At 32.9% G+C, this 17,549-nt stretch overlaps 1 protein-coding gene across 1 annotated transcript in view; it reads right to left on the bottom strand.

Moving 5' to 3' along the window:
• Positions 1-10,966: 10,966 nt before the first annotated feature.
• The window catches only part of LOC127846639 (neurogenic locus notch homolog protein 1-like), a 12,597-nt gene continuing 6,014 nt past the window's right edge, over positions 10,967-17,549 (bottom strand). Inside the window, exons 7-15 of the mRNA XM_052378072.1 lie at positions 17,042-17,173; positions 16,748-16,867; positions 16,302-16,352; positions 15,755-15,886; positions 13,074-13,235; positions 12,767-12,911; positions 12,374-12,504; positions 11,844-11,958; positions 10,967-11,196 (exon numbers count right to left, since the gene is read on the bottom strand). Of these exons, the coding sequence (XP_052234032.1) occupies positions 11,046-11,196; positions 11,844-11,958; positions 12,374-12,504; positions 12,767-12,911; positions 13,074-13,235; positions 15,755-15,886; positions 16,302-16,352; positions 16,748-16,867; positions 17,042-17,173 (1,139 nt within the window). The 3' untranslated portion in view covers positions 10,967-11,045. The remainder of the gene's footprint in view (positions 11,197-11,843; positions 11,959-12,373; positions 12,505-12,766; positions 12,912-13,073; positions 13,236-15,754; positions 15,887-16,301; positions 16,353-16,747; positions 16,868-17,041; positions 17,174-17,549) is intronic.

The raw sequence follows: 17,549 nt of genomic DNA, 5'->3' as shown, positions 1-17,549 counted from the left end.
ATGGGGAATGATTATAAGAACTGACCTGACTAAGAGTTGTGCGGTTTAGATTCTTACAGTGTTTTACTTTTCATACTATGATAACATGAATTGATCCACACTGTTTTGTCAATATGCATTGTTATCATAAAATGATTTGGGTCACAGACATGTTTGCAAAATGTGTTACTACCTTTTCTTTATTTAGTTAAAAACAAACATGTTATGAAGGTTTTACTTTAGAATTTGCAAATATCTATACTTTGAGGAATGATTATAAGAATTGACCTGACTGTGGTGTGCAGTTCTGCGGCTTTGATTCTTCCTGTATATTTCTACTTATAATATGATACAGAGCTCCAGATAAGGTTTTGTGAAATTCTTAAATTACTACCAGATTTTCAAAAAAAATTCTTAACTCTGAAATTTTATTCTTAACGTTACTACTAAGTTTTGGAAAATAATTCTTATTTTTTATAAATGACCTAAAAATAAATAATAATGGTTATTTTCATGCAAAAAAATCAAAATAAACATACTAGCAACTTTATTTATACGAGTTCAACAGTCTCTTTTTAGTATTATACAATTTTATTTTTCAAATACCTTCATATGCCCAAACTGTGCTTAGATTGCATGCCTTAGATGAATTTTTACATATTTCACAATTAAAACGGGTTTCCCCTTCAATCTTTTCAACGATTAGCCACGGGACGTATCCCTTCCACTCGTTCAATGTTTTTTTGTGTTTAAGTATGGACCCGTCGTGTCGCGTTTTTGTTTAGCCTTTCCGACTGTGTCGGAAACTGAACATACAACATCGTATAAGATCATTTCTATAATGTCTTTCTAAACATTTAACTTCGGCTCACTTTGCGTACAATATGTTAAAAGCGTGTTTTTGGACGCTTTGCAGTTTTTTAGGACGCTCTCTGGGCGCCGCCATTGTTTTTTGACAGACTGTATACGCCGCTTTTATTGGAAAAAATGCGCTTTGTTAAACAAACCCGATAACCATTCTCTATAGAGGCACCGCAAAGATCTTTAATACACGAAAAGAACTAAATAAAAATCGCTACGAACCGATGTAAAAATAATATTCATAACTTGATTTTGTAATTCTTAATGGTACGACAAGATTTTAAAATAAATACGTAACGGACTTGAAAATAATTCGTAATTACGAAAATACGACCTTTATCTGGAGCTCTGTGATAACATGAATCGATCCACACTGTTAAGTCAAAATGATTTGGGTCACAGACATGTCTGAAAAATAGCCCAAATGTCAATTTTTCTCTTTTAATACCCTTTTTTAATGCACTTACAACAAACATGTTATGAAGGATTTATTTTAGAATTTGCAAATATCTATACTACGGGGAATGATAAGACGTGACCTGACTGTGGATGGACAGTTGTGCGGTTTTGATTCTTACGGAACATGAATTAATACACAAACCTTCACTGCACATAAAATGGTCGCAGACATGCCTGAAATACCTTTTTTTATTCACTTAACAACAAATATGTTATGAAGGCTTTACCTAAGAATTTGCAAATATCTATACTATGAGGAATGATTAGAAAAACTGAACTGACAGAGGTGTACAGTTGTGCGGTTTTGATTCTTTGTTATGCTAGCTTTAATTTGCAAATATCTACACTATAGGCAATGATCAGAAAAATTGACAGACTTAGATAGGGCGTTAACTGGCAGAAAACACAAATTTGTACACAAAAATATGTGACCAGACAGTAGAATTGTATGACAGCATCTGAACTAGAATCGACACGCTGTCATTAAGCTGATTGCAAACTATTTATAACAAAAAACCTCCAAAATGCATTTTGACATGCAAACCACAGGTGAAGGGCGCGTGGCCAAGTCACTTTAACACTATCAATTTGTCATAAAACAACATTTTTTATCATATTGACCAAAAAAAAAAAAACAAATTTTGATATGTTACATATCAGAATTTTTTATAATTTTTTTTTTTTTGGTCAATATGATAAAAATGTTGTTTTATGACAAATTGACAGTGTTAAAGTGACTTGGCCACGCGCCCTTCACCTGTGATGCAAACTGTACCTTTTTGTCCGATGACTCGGTTTGGACACCAGTTGATTTTGCACCCACAGGTGAAGGGCGCGTGGCCAAGTCACTTTAACACTGTCAATTTGTCATAAAACAACATTTTTTATCATATTGACCAAAAAAAAAAAAAAAAAAAATTCTGATATGTTATATGTTCATATATAACATATCAGAAATTTTTTATTTTTTATTATTTTTGTTTGGTCAAAATGATAAAAAATGTTGTTTTATGACAAATTGATAGTGTTAAAGTGACTTGGCCACGCGCCCTTCACCTGTGGTCAAAATAACCACGCCATAAAACGCTAATTATACTGAACGTAAACAAGTTGGTGCAAAGCGCGGCTAGCCAGGGATCATCGGATGTTTACCAGTCGTCCACACTGCATTTGCAGTGATCGTGTTGATTTAAGTTATATAGGCTGATATTTGTTTGGAATGATTTGATGAGACAAAATGTCGCTCAATATAGGTTTCCGTGTATCTGTGTGATGTGCACATAGCGTCAGTTTCATCCATGGTTTGAGAGGTTTTTCTCTTAGATACGTGTTTTGCCCTCTTCGATTGCGCTGTTATAACAGTATGATTTCGCCTAAGCAGAAACCATTTTTTGTCAAAATAAGTTCAACATAGTAGACCACGTCGTTTTCTCCATCATTGCGAGAAAGAAAATTCACAATTCATTGTTCCTGGCAGATTTGTGGGTTAACATATTACTTTTAGTATAAGATAAATCATTGCGACTTAACTGTTAACCAAGCTTTGTACCGCAAAACAAATACAGTACCGAACCACAAAACAAATTTTGATTTCATGAAGACAGTCCGGTTTTTAGGCGGGGGTAGTTTTAAAAACAGGCACCCCCTCCCATACATATGAACCATTTTTAGCTGTCAAATAAAGGAAAGATATTGCTAACCGCGCATATGCTAGATTTAGTTTCGCTTTCCATTTCATGGTTAAATGCTATCCATTAATTTCCCTGCAGAACAACCTGACCTCGGGAAATCGATTAAATTCCTATAAATTCAAATAAACATAAACAACGCAATTATATGATACGTCAATAATATAATCGTTATTCGATAGGCTTATTTTATTTTAATTGTCACAATACATATATGAAAACGAGTTTTCGGTTGCATAAATTCGTTTAGGTACATTTGAATAACGCCCGACGATCTTGTGTACACTTAGTTCCCTCATACGTTTTTCTTTAGAAATGTATTTGAGAAGATAAGCCGCGGACTTTATACATGAGGCGGTTATTATTATTGAATAATATATAATTTCAATACTACATTTTTTGCTGGTATTGTCAGAAATGTTATGTCTACTGTGTTCTTATGAACGCAATTGCGTCATCCAACATCACGTTTAAATTATGAAGAGACAACCCTGATCTTATAAGAATATTATCCAACTCAATAAGAAGAAATTACGTCCGTGACAATAATCACTGCTTCAAACGACGCTTTTGCAAAATCGGTGTTATTGTTGTGAGCTAAATTGCTTTCTCTGTTCGTTCGATGCATTTCATATCTAATTGTTCCCGTGGTGCCAGAAGATATTGATTGATCGTCTTCTCTTGTTTAAAACAAAGGCAAGACCATCAGTGTGCTTATAAAATAGCAATATAATTATCTCCAAACACATAATGCAATATTCACAGCATCTAGTTTTCATAATTATTTGATTCCAAATAACCATAGAACGAACCATTCACATTTTATCCACCCCCACTATCAGCACGCTTATAAGACTCGTTAAAGGGTAGCATATTCATACTAACAATGATGCATAAATAAATGAATGGGCATGGAAACAATAAAAGGTTTATACCAAAGAAAGTATAAAACAAAATCTAATACTAAGTTTATGTTTCATTATGATATACCATTCTCGCCGTGTTTTGAACAATAAGCGATTTCAAGGAATGTCTTCACCGGTGTCGTGTTTAAAAAGATGTAATTTAGATTATTAATAAACAAAATAATACAATTTAGAAATGTGTAAACCCCTTACATTTGCGAGAGAAACAAATATGTTAAGTCATATATATTTCGGTTATTATCTCTAAAAAAAATATGGTAAACCTTTCCACAGACACGAGTGCAATTTTGCTTGTTTGCATAAGTTGATCTTTGAATTAATTGACTGTTTGTTTGAAAACTTTTATTTTATTTATATGATCTCTTTGTAAGAATTTTCAAATTACTAAATATTCCTAAACCTTAACCCCTTAATATTGGCAAGTTATCAACTATTTACACATTATCATAGCAGTTTTCAAAATCAGTTTACATATTTTTCTATATACACAGTTGTCTGTTCTATTTAGGCGTTATGCAGATGATGTTTAATTTCGCAATTGCTTTTAAATATATGCACACTGGAATTAAATTATGTTAATGGTTTCAGATTGCTTTGCCTCATCCTGAAAATAACAACTTATTTTTTCAACACTATATGTACTGTATATGTACTGTAAGTGAATCGTTCTGATATAGCGTTTGCACTTTACATGTAATGTTGGGACATCTTCCATAAACCACATTTAATCGATTATATATATCATTAAATGTCGAAATTGGAAATGATTTGCACAGAATACGACATTTTGGAGACAACACAAATCTGCCCCAGGTTCCAGACTGTTTAGTTCCTGTTACTAATGTGCTGTCCAGTGAATTTGTTCAGGTATTTTGGTGACTCAAACGGATCGCCAGATGTTTCCAAAGCACTACAGCATGTTTCTCCTTTTGCTTCTCAAACATATTACTAATGTATCACGCTAACACAATCATGAACCTCATATATCCTTCAGAACTATAAATCCTATCTATAACATAATAGAACAAATACTAACATAATATATACCCAGCAGTTAAAATTCAACTAAATTAGTATTACTTGGGAAATGAATTAATGTGGCAAATTGTATAAATACATTACTTTATGGCATGATATAGTTTTCCTGTCTAGTCGTACGAAATATACTGAACACCCTTAGCTTGAATAACACTATTGAGTTAACTAACATAACAATAACAGAAACGAGCAAACAGTTTCTTGGCTGTCAAATGAAATGTTAACAGTTTTATTTTACAGTTGGTATATTACCCGTTTATGTCCGTAATTAGCAATCAGTAAGCTTAACGATGCACGACGAGGTGTAAATGTACTCCTAGAAAACTTAGAGTTATATGGCTTATATCCTAGGCACTTGTAAGCTTAATAGCAATAACACTTGCACATATGAATGTTGATGACACAGAACGGATTTTTTTTTCGTATTTACACGCACATATATGTAAGGAAAGTTACGTTATATGTATGCCTCGTATATAATCGGAAAGTTCATATAGAATCAAGGCACGAGATTAACTAACCTGCTGATACCTAGATTTTCAAACTCAACGTGAAATTCTGTTGAATAAAAGGAACTTGAAAATAGTTTGACACATTTTTTTACATTGCTCTTGAATTGCCAATTACACTAAATTTACTGTAATAATACATAACGGTGTTCACGCACTATACAAGTGCTATATATTTCTTTTGCATATTACATTAGTGCCTGAAAGGAAACTTGTCCCCGTTGTTTGCATTGAATGTTAATGTTTATCAATGCATCACATATACTTTCACGTGGTTTCTTCGTCTTTCACTTCGACGTAGTCATTACACCTACGACTTAAACATAGCCGGAATATGCGTCAGCATAAATCTTCAGTCAGGATTCAGTAAAATCCCGACAAGTATTAATAATTGTTCAATTAAAGACGTCACTTAATCATGTCATTACTGCCAGTTCAAATATCAGATGCCTGTGATACGACCTAAGTAATTACGGATTAAGTGGTATCCAACCTTCAATTAAATAAAAAGACGGAAGATTGGGACTTCGTTCGATAATATTAATGTTAAAAGACGGAGTTAAAAATACTGGTGGATTTAAGCGAAGCCATTTCAATGCATGTTTGAAAAGAAATACTGAATAGCTTTAATGAGACAGTGTATATGTTGTTGTTGTTGTTTTTGTTATATCATCATGGATGTGTCGGAGACAAAATACAGTAAACCACTGTATTCCTCATTGTAAACAAACGTATGAAAATGAATGGTTTAAATATTATATGTCAAATTCGTAAAGAATTGCACAGTACATAGAAACCATTTCGTCATAATCATTTGTTTTTTCAAAGATAAAAGGTGCATAATTATGCGTTTTGTTACATTCGCGTTTCTTAACTAAATTATTTTTTTTGGAAACATGTTCTGAATCGATATCATAGAAGGCAATTACAGGCCAACGTAACTTGAGTTATATTAAATTAAAAGGCTGTTTTTGCTTAATAAAATCGTTATTACGACTGCTCTGGTCAAATCATATCACCAAGGCTAAATTGAATCTATAAGAAAAGAAGTCATACAAAGAACAATACTGAGACACAATATACTAACCAAGCTTTCATGTGAAATGTTAACGCTCTTAAAGAAGTCTTTATTATTCCTTGATCTGTAGTGACTACATTTCGATTTATTTATACCATACCAGAATTACATCCATCTCACTAGTTAAACTGTTTACGATGATATTAAGCTGATCAGATTCGTTCAGGCTGACACGCGTTTTGCGGTTATTGCCCAAATCACAGATGTCTAATTTGGTCAATCAAAATGATTATTTGTCTAAGACAACGATTTCAGCAATAACCAAATGCGATGCCATACATATACATTCAAAATAGTAAACGTGTGTTTAATTCCTGACATAATTTGTAAAACGCCAAATCAAGAACTTTCATGGTCGATGTTTAGACTAAGTTTTTAAATTATACCCTTGAATTACCATAACATGTCAACTACTTTTAAATATGATTGTAGGAGCATAAGTGTGCAGACTTTCTGTCTAATGATAATTAAACAGCATCACTCAACGGTAAAGCAACAAACAACCACGGGTAACATTATGTGACAATATATGAAGTTAAACCATATAGCTATTATTATATTGAGAACTTGTATTGGGTAGCTACAATCATAAGACAATCGAGACAATTGTTATGATATAACTTACCGTATACTTATGTGAATAAATGGAATACGTGCTTATTGCATGTGCGTAAAGTGTTTCCTTTTTCGTTTCAAAGAAGTTTCGTTTAAACACAAATCCAGTCTCGGAAGAAGGTTTCTACCTTAACAATCATGTGCAGGCTTCTCAGGCTAATCTAAACAGTTATCTATTGTATATGTACGTATAAAGAGTAAACCCCTGGCGATGTAATATACTCGCTGAAGACGTGTGAGCATCGTGTTGTACATATGTTTCTGTCAAGTTCTGTGTTTGGATACAATTATTTGTATAGACATAATGATAACGTATAACAATATAACACAATATCTCCATAATTGCTTATATAAAATTTGACCAACATATTTTAAGATTGCATGAATCACTAAATATTATATTACAAACTTCAGCATATATGTGAATCGTGCGGACTGAATTTCCATTTTGATAAAGCGTGATAAGCGTGTTGTGTTATAGACAAAGGTTCCATACTAACAAGACTATGACACGCAGTCAAACGGTCAAATTGAAGTTACAGCTGGAAGAGTCTGTAACTTTATAATTAATCAGTTTTAAAAACAAATTCCACAAACTATCAACATACGGAAATGGTGTGATGCGTACAAGACCAGCGTCAACTTTTCAAAGGTCAAGCTAAGAGGTCAAAAATCAAAAATGTATTTTTAGACATCTTATACAACAATATAATTTTTCCATCATTTAATTGAATAACTTGCCCCAACAGCATTTTGGAATGACGGATGATGTACAAAGTCCGCGTCCCTGGTTTAAATGTCGAGTTCAAACTAAAATGCCATATTTCCAAATAAATTTTGAACATAGTATAATTTCATAGTATAATTTGTATTAAAGTATAAATTTTATATTAAAGTTTAAATCGACTTAAAACAACTCTTGGTCAAACTGTTGATAGGACATTTGCGCAAAATATGTTCCCCAAACGTTACTGACAATCTCAAAATCACACTAATATGTGTAAAATACAATCAACATACAAGTACTTGAAAATCAACTGGACACAATCAGTTACTTCATATGATATGTTTAACTTATTGTTAATCCGTTGTCTTTAGAATTGCACCGTATGACTTCTCGTTGAAAGACAGGCAACTAGCTTTACAAATGTATTATGCATATAGTGATATTTGAGTCGACATATTTTCGGAGGCTGTCAAATTGTGATTTTTTTTTAATATTTAGGAAAAAAAACATGCAATACCATGACAGGTCACAGATGTATATTATGCAACACGACAAATAAGGCGATGATGCAATAAGGTAAATGATAACGACATTATTTTCGTCAGCTTTGCTTCATACACTGACCTTGTCAGGAAATCGTTTTAATTCCTATAAACTCAAATAAACATTTTCAAAACAGTTGTATGATACGTCAATTACATAATCGTTGTTTGATGGGCTAATTTCATTTGAATTGTAAAAGTGCCTATCAAACAGTTTTTGTCTTATGTAACCTAGTTATTTTCTGTGTAACGATGTGTCAAACGTTGTCTTCAATGGCATATTTCGTGTTCTTTAGCCAATAATATATCTGAACCAATGCATCCACGAAATGCAAATAATATATAACCAATTAATAATAATGTAAAAAAATAATAAGCATAATACATCTTTATTCAAGCGTCCTCTAAGCGTTAAGAAGCTTTTCAAAAATGATACCTTAACAGTTTTTAACTAAACGCAATAACACATGCCAGCAAATACATTTAATACATCTGAAAATGTCAATGAAAAGTATCATGCTTCAGGCTATTCAACATACGATGATTATCCGTCTTGAGACACATTTGTCAACATTTAAGAATGCTATTACTTTGCTTAAAAATCAATGCAGTCAAGAAAGTAGGGATTTCAATTACAAACTAGTATGCTCTACGTGCATGTAGGTATTGATTGTTTAAGAAAGCTCTAAATTTGAGTCTAATTTACAACCAGCGTATACGTATCTGTATGTATTTTTTAAGTAAATACATTTTAATAAGTATACACGATGCGATTGAATCTACAGGAAGAGTAACTGTTAGTACGAAACAAATTAATTTATTACATTATAGCGAAATCAAGGTCAGAAGAAGAAACCAATAATTCCAACATATCTACTGACGAAAACGACTGAAAAGCGCAATAACGAAACTGACATGCAAAACACTTACGATGTTAGAAGTCTAAACCACAAAACATATCAAGGCTTAATTCATAAAGAATATTCCATTTAGAAATTAACAAAACAAATCCGATAACACACAATTGTTTGATCAATGTGATTACCAAGATTGCTGGTCTTTTAATATTGTGCACAAAATATGAAATAAAACTTACTCCACCAGTCTTCTGCTAAGTTTTACAAATGCTTCTTCCTGAATATTTGTGATATAATAATTTCAGACACCAGTGTAGAAGTGGAATTGACATCCTTCTGTTATCAATGACTCATTGACATGTTTGAGATATTGATGTTAAAAAGTGCAGTTAAACGCCGATGATCCTTTCTCTCAAGAAAGTTCAGTTCAACGCCGAGGACCCATTCTCTTAAGAAAGTACAGTTAATGCACTATGTTAATGTAACCTAACCATTTGCATCCAGGTCATACAGTCGTAGTCAATCTTTGACTTTAATTTATGTGCAGGACACATTAAGTTTATATATATATAACAGAGTCTCTATAAGCCTTGTATTATTTACACAAAAACGCTGTATTTATTTTATACCGAATCTTTCGACCTCACGGTCATTTTTTTATTTCAAGATGTTTTATTATGTATCGATATGACGTCGTGCATTTCCGGCGTCAACGTTATTTGGGACGTCATCATGAAAATGTTATATAACAGAGTCTCTATAAGCGAACGAGTACCGTAAGACCATGGAGCAATTGTTGAAGACAACACTAAGAACATACCGACCATATGGCATCAACGTACAGGAATAAACATTTATGAGACGGCGCGAAAACGGTAATAGATCACGGAAAATGGAAATAACGTTGTTGTGAAATATAATTATCTTTCGTGTAACACAGAAAATACTCATAATTTCACTGTATTCACTAGACCCAACGTATTTCCGCGGTGTCTCTAATATAGTGTTAGGGTATTTATGAATTCTGATCGGATCGTGCCAAATACAACTATGATTTCATGTTTGTAAATAAATGTGCATGTAACTGTCCCTTCTGTGTATGTAAAGTTCTAATTGTATCAACCTGTTTTCCGGTCCAGTGTTATAAGCATCGGCTTAAATTCACTAAGACAATGTTATCTAGTAGATCGACTATTATCCAATGGTTTGTTTATACAACTACAAATATTTTATGAAAAAAATTACCGATATATAAACGGGTGTTAATTCGATCTTCAAGCAAACAAAATAATCCATAAGCTGTTTCAAGTCTGCCTTGTCACAACTGATAACGGTCCTATATTTTAGACTGAAAGGCAATATGTGCTCACACACGCACAACTTACTTCATTTTTTTTATAAAACATCTTTCAAAACCTTCTTGAATTACGGCCATATTGAAAGTGTCTCGATTATTAACGCATCTCTAAAAAGATGCTGAGCCGTAGCTTACCAACCGTATTTATAACAAGTGGTTTACAACACGTATTTAATCAATGAAACCTATTGTAAATAGTTATTTACGAAACTACACTCATAAGTAAAACAAAATTGCTTTATGTGCTATATTTAATATTAAATTAAACGTAAACCCATTATACGACACTGCCGAAAAATATATATAACGATATTAACTAATACAAATGCATTTACCGTTTTTTAAACTTGAATTTATTTATTTCAAATACTATTATTATTAGTTATAGTTCGATTGTCTGTGAAGAACACTAAACGTAAACGAAGCCCGGATATTCGTCCTTGTAGGCGTGTGGAATCTGGATAATTGCGCCGTTGGTGCACTTGGGTTGCTGGCAGCACAGCCCTGCCGGTGGGTCCTCCAGGTGGCAGATTGGTGGCATGGTGTCCCAGTTCAGACACCTAGGATTTGAAGGCGCATTTTCTATACCACAATGCTTTTAAAGATTGATTTTGCAGATGAAATGACTTATATGACATCAAAACTGTAATAACGTTTTAAACCCTCGAAGAAACATGTAATGAAAAGGAAAACGCTATCGCTGGTTCTTATTTCTATTAATGATATCATATAAACAAACCGCAGAACTTATGCAAATGATATGTACACTAAATTATATAATACGTGTGAAGCACAAGTGCAACATGTTACATTTTACAGACCAAATCCACAAAAACGTTCAAACGTCTGGTTTCAATTTTTATTAAGTATATTTTAACAAGAACATGGTCAATTGAATACGTCACTTAATAGATATTGTAATTTAAAACAGTGTTTTTTTTAATCTTTATTCCATGATTAAATAAAAAAAATTGTAAAAACGCTCCGTGGATTATTTTCGTTGACCGTTTCATTTTAACATCGCGTGGCTTGAGTGTTAAATTATGAATATGAAAACTCGTGTGTGAATGTAAAACAAGTAATATTGCATACAAAGACGGTCAATAGTGAAATACATTTTCACCAAAATTACGTTTTTGGATGTATATGACTTTATGCGGCGTCATTGGAATACCTGAAGTTACAGTTAACCGTAAGCTTAACTTACACTTGTCTGCAGGAGTAGAGACCCCGCTCTGCATCTGTACAAGTACACGACTGACTGCAGCCGTCCTTCCATGACTCATCCTGGACATATGGCTGTCCTTTGTGTACACAGAATGCTATAATGGAAATGTGTCAAGCGCTTTAGATAAAGTTCAAATGAAAAAAAGGACACTTTTTAAAGAAATTTTCCTTCGTTTGTTCTAACTAATAGTTTAGAATAAATAAACTTTTAAATATTTCCTCATGATAAGGGTTGGTCACTGTGCCATGTGTTTTTTAGTATATGAGCATACGACGAATAATCGGTGACTTAATAAGTATAATTTAAAAAACATGGCAAGCAAGTGTAATATAAAATTTTGTTTTCACAAAATAGAAAATATCAATGCAATTTTAGATGTAAAACTTGTGTTGATATAATTCATAAATAGTCTTCAGAAAAGAAAATATTATCTTTTCAGATGCCTTTTCTCACATTTATTTTCCTAAATATAAATCACAATACGTATATTATTAAATTTTTCAACTTACAAGTCCCACCAACAATAACGATTGGTTTCATTGTGGACAGGTCCGTAATTCTGCAAGTTGGGTGGCCACAACACTCTCCTGGTTTCTTTTCAACAATGCAATCCGGAGGAATGTTTGTGTATTTTGGACATCTACAACACATACAAAAGTCATGTGCATACAATATTTCTACATAGATGTCTCTGATATATATTTCACAATTAAATAATTAAATTTCTATGAAACCATTTGTAGGTAGTAAAAACATATTTTATAAATGTTCCATTAAATATTAAATTGTAGATATTGCCCTGCATTGTATTAGCAGATGCTCGCTTGCCTTGCTTAAATAACTAGCGTTATGTTACGAGACTGTTTCCGCTCTGCTTGACACAAATGCAACAATTGACTTACAGATCGAAGCATCTGTAATAACCCGTGGCATCCACACAGGTACAGTTCAAGTTGCATCCGTCTGTCCACATCTGACCTTGGGTATAATGCTGTCCCTTGTAGTCGCACATGTAGTCATTGGTAGTCAGAATATTCGAGGTTGTGACTGGAAACGTAAAATATGCGATAATGGGACAATTTGTATATTATCCCCAAAACTACAATACTCTAAATTGTGCATGGATGGTTGTAAACAAGACCAAACTGTTGGTGATCTCGGAAACTGTAATGTAATCGTTAATAGCAGGATAGCATAGATGCAACATACTTATCGTATTGCAAAGGTCGCAGTATTTTTGACAATTGGTGTAGGCCCAGACCAAGTAATCTCCAGCACAGTAGTAACTTTTATCCAGCAAATTGCATGCCGGTAATACGTCCACACAGTCGGAAGTTGCTAACTGAACCTGCGCTGGTGTAATATCTTGGCCTGGAAATAATAAAAACACAAATATGCTAATGAATAACATCATAGATAATTTCTCTTCCAGACCCAGTATTTTTATTATTTCGCGTTTTCATAGCTTCACTTCGATTTTTATTTGCTTCACTTCAATTGTGCTACAGTCTTACTAAAATATATGTTTATATATATATATATTGTACAAGAAGTGGATTGTTGACATTTTAATCCTCATATTTGGCGAAAATTTGAAACCCGAATACGACGTGTTATATATAACTTTGTATATTCACGCCTTTCATGTCTAAAACCTAAATAGAATATATCATTAACCTTTGTCTTAAATAAGTTTTTTTTATGAAATGCATTTAGAATATGCTTTTTCACATCATTTTATTTGAGTTAAGATCAAATAAAATGCATACATGTGTATATCATGATATGCACACCATTATTTATTGCAAAGTATTGGAAAATAACGTGCAATTAAAACATGACAAAATTTACAAAAAAGTTAAAACTTTATTTTAGAAAATCTCAGATTATAAACGCTAGTTTATATCATGACAAATATATTGCCATACATACAAAAATGAGTATGTACATATTAGCACGTTATGAGTAATAAAGACATCTGCACTAGTCCTTGAAGTCTAGCTACAATAAATGGTTAACTTTGTGAACAATATGCACATGTGGCTGAATACATCTAGATCGTTGTTAACTATACATTCTTAATACGGCATCCTCTTGGCTGAATACATCTAGATCGCTGTTTACTATACATTCTTAATACGGCATCCTCATGGCTGAATACATCTAGATCGTTGTTAAGTATACATTCATAATACGGCATCCTCATGCTAATTGCCTAGGAACGCTACAGCTAGATCGTTGTTAAGTATACATTCTTGATACGGCATCCTCTTGCTAATTGCCTATGAAGACTACATCGAAAAATACTTGTGATCTTTATTGATTTTTTTAGCAAATTTAGTTCCGTTAATTCCCATGTTTATAGTTATTGTAATTTGCTTTTCATACAGACAATTGTAATAGTTGTATGCAGAAAAACACATTCAATTAATCATATGTTCTTTGTTTTCGAACACTCACTTAGACCATTCAGATTAACCCATCACCCTTTTATTTTATTTCCACAAGGAAGCATATGAATATACATGTACGTACTATGATATTTAATTTTAGTTTATACGGAAGTAAGTGTTTCGAAATAGAGCTGATTATTGTGTGATATTTATTTCATAGCATATGTGCACGCAAATAATTATTAAAGAAGTAAATGTACTAAGGTAAATATCATCACGTTAAATATATACAGCGATACATGGATGTGTGAAATGCGAAATGTTTTACAAGGGTTATGGAAATTGTCAAAAATGCAAATGGATACCCTAAAACGAATCTGATTCGCGGGATGAACAAAATGTCGCGGATCCGGGACAAAGCTTTTGCCAACTATAACGTATAGGGTCGCTTATTCTCTAAGGAAAGAGACAGGGTTAATTTGTAGACATATTTTATAATGGCAGTAATATTTTCACTTAATCATTTGAAGTATGTTTTCATTCAATAATAAGAAAAATACATGCACCACACGCTGGTAAGTCGTGGTGAAATATTCCAAAAATGGTGCAACAATTTCGAAAATTACATGGCACATTTCTAAAATGGACTTTGTCAATAAAAACTGGATTGACTTCAAACTTGAAACGGTATTTACAGCGAGCATCAATACATTATTTTATCGACTTTACATTTAAGTGATTGAATCTGCATATAAGGTTAAAACTACGTTGTTGTTGTTTTTCTGTGATTTTTATCGTTCTAGCCAGTACATGATATTCAAAAAATGAATTATCTTAGTGCAAAACAATACTAACATTTATTTCAACAATGTGGCGTATATTTAATACGTATTGTATGTTTCGGTATATTAGTCATTATTTGATTAATCATACTACTTCTCCCAATAAATTACTGTCTGTATTGCTAACTTGGAAAACAGCCCAATATGTAGATTGTGTCTACACTTTGAACCGAACGTGGTTAAAGATAAAAGGAAAGTGCGATCATGGTGGATTTAAGTTGGTCTGAATTATGTTTATGTTCATGGGTTTGGTTACTGAGTTGTGCATATGGATATGAAGGTAAATCAGAAATAAGTTGACCTGCCTTGTACAAACCTGTCGTTGGAGGCGATGTAGTTCCCACAGTTAGTTGTCCCGGTTTAGACTTATTTAAACTATGGTCTGTAAGCATTATATATTTTAATAACTGGATTTGTATATTTAGATATGTAGATATTTGTATCTGCATACAACGTCAATGCTCATAAACAATGAATATTGTGTATGAAAGGGTCGGGTTGTCCGCTCCTTTGAAATGGTCAGGATGCAATATATATATAACATGTATTTCATTTTAAATTCATGAACAATAGTTACGTGGCTTCCTCTTGTTGCATCTGTTTATGTCATTAAACTTTAATAACTTTTCCATGAAAATGCTTTGGAATAACTCACCTTTTTCACAATACAGGCCAGTGAAACCTGTCGGACACAAGCAGAAGAATGTTGGGTTATTTCCGCTGCTTATATAACAAGATCCACGGACACAAGGATTTTGGGAACACGGGTTTGAAGGAGTTGTCGGAACTGAAACGAATTATTATTTGTCAACAGAAAATGAAGTATTCCTGTCCATTGTTTTTTAAAAACAACCATCATTATTATTATTTTGCTTTGTTCGAATGATATTTGTTCTCTTTATACAACGTATTTATTCGTTTTGGACAAACAAATAATAACTCCGTAAATGGTTGAATATATATTGTTATTAAAAAAATGATGTTAATAAATAAGACCATTATATGTTCAGTATGGACTAAATTCACACCTGAAAAGAGTAGACACTATTCATAAACACATCTAGGACGGACAATTGAGACTAATATTTAATCCAACTTTACCAAATTTGTTAATATTTACCAAAGCACATTTCCGCTGCCTTACGTGTACCTATTTCTTTTCTTTGTGGAGAATAAGTTAACAGAAACAGACTAATACACACCCGTCGATGTTGTTTGAATCACAGCTGTGTTTGCAGTAGTTGTAAAAATTACTGAAACAATACGTTGCGGGCATTGCGTTGCATTAAAACACGTTGCATTTAAATATGAATATGGCCATGATGGATAAAAATCCCGTTGTATTTTGTGAATTGTTTAGCTTGGTGTCTATATTTTTTGCTAATGTCTATCTAATGTGTTCTAACAACATGTTAAACTTAAACATACATTTGCAGCTTGAACTATGTTGATGGGTAATGTGGTCAGTTTCTCTACCCTTGTGATTTGAGAACAAAATGTGTGATTAACCAATAAACCCTTCATTAGTTATTCAATTTATACAATTCATACTTCTTGTTTAATCGTATCGGATTGTTTAAACTTCCATGGGCTTGTAAGATAAATTTGTTAAACAAATATAATATTGTTCTGTTCTTGAAATACTCACCCGTTTCACAATGCATACCAGTGAAGCCTAACGGGCAAAGACAGAAGAATGTGGGATTGTTCCCGTTGCCGGTGTAACAGACACCACGCACACAGGGGTTTGGGGAACATGGGCTCATTTCTAATTGAAATAACAATTACAAATGTTTTGATTATCGATTATTGTAATTTTAAATTCTAAAAATTCACAAGTTTAGGTGAATTGTTAGAGTGATTCTTACGTATAAAATAGGAGAATATGTGTTGGTGATTTTATCGTGTTGTATCTTGCTTCAAAGGAAATAAGATCATTCACCCGTTTCACAATGCATGCCAGTAAATCCACTCGGACACAGGCAGAAAAATGACAGATCGTTTCCGCTGCCTATATAGCACTTTCCACGCACACAGGGGCTAAGGGAACACAGGTCCATGTGGGTTGTTAAAACTGAAACGCAGTAGATCCCATTAAATCGTCTTTTAAACATGTTCATATTTTGTTTGAACACTCACCCCGATTAAAACGTAGTTATGTTTAATTAATATTTGCTTATTTCTATACATCGTATTTATATAATTCAGGCAGCCCAATAACTTATTTATAATACAGCCTTATTATACAGGCACCGTTCAATCTATAATAATATTTTTTAACATGTTGTTACGGATACCATATATGTTTTTGAACACTTGAAGACTGGTGGTCCGGACCCAATCAACCCAAGACGGCCATATCGCCATGTCTCTTGCTGAACAAGATTTTATCAAACTCTAAGTTCCCTTGACCTCGGAAACTAGCTAATGTAACGCAAGTGCAAACACAT

Source organism: Dreissena polymorpha, chromosome 9, assembly GCF_020536995.1.
Source record: "Dreissena polymorpha isolate Duluth1 chromosome 9, UMN_Dpol_1.0, whole genome shotgun sequence".
NCBI classification, from domain to species: domain Eukaryota; kingdom Metazoa; phylum Mollusca; class Bivalvia; order Myida; family Dreissenidae; genus Dreissena; species Dreissena polymorpha.
Note: the sequence above shows the minus strand (reverse complement) of the source record. Positions and strands in the feature narration are given on the sequence as shown.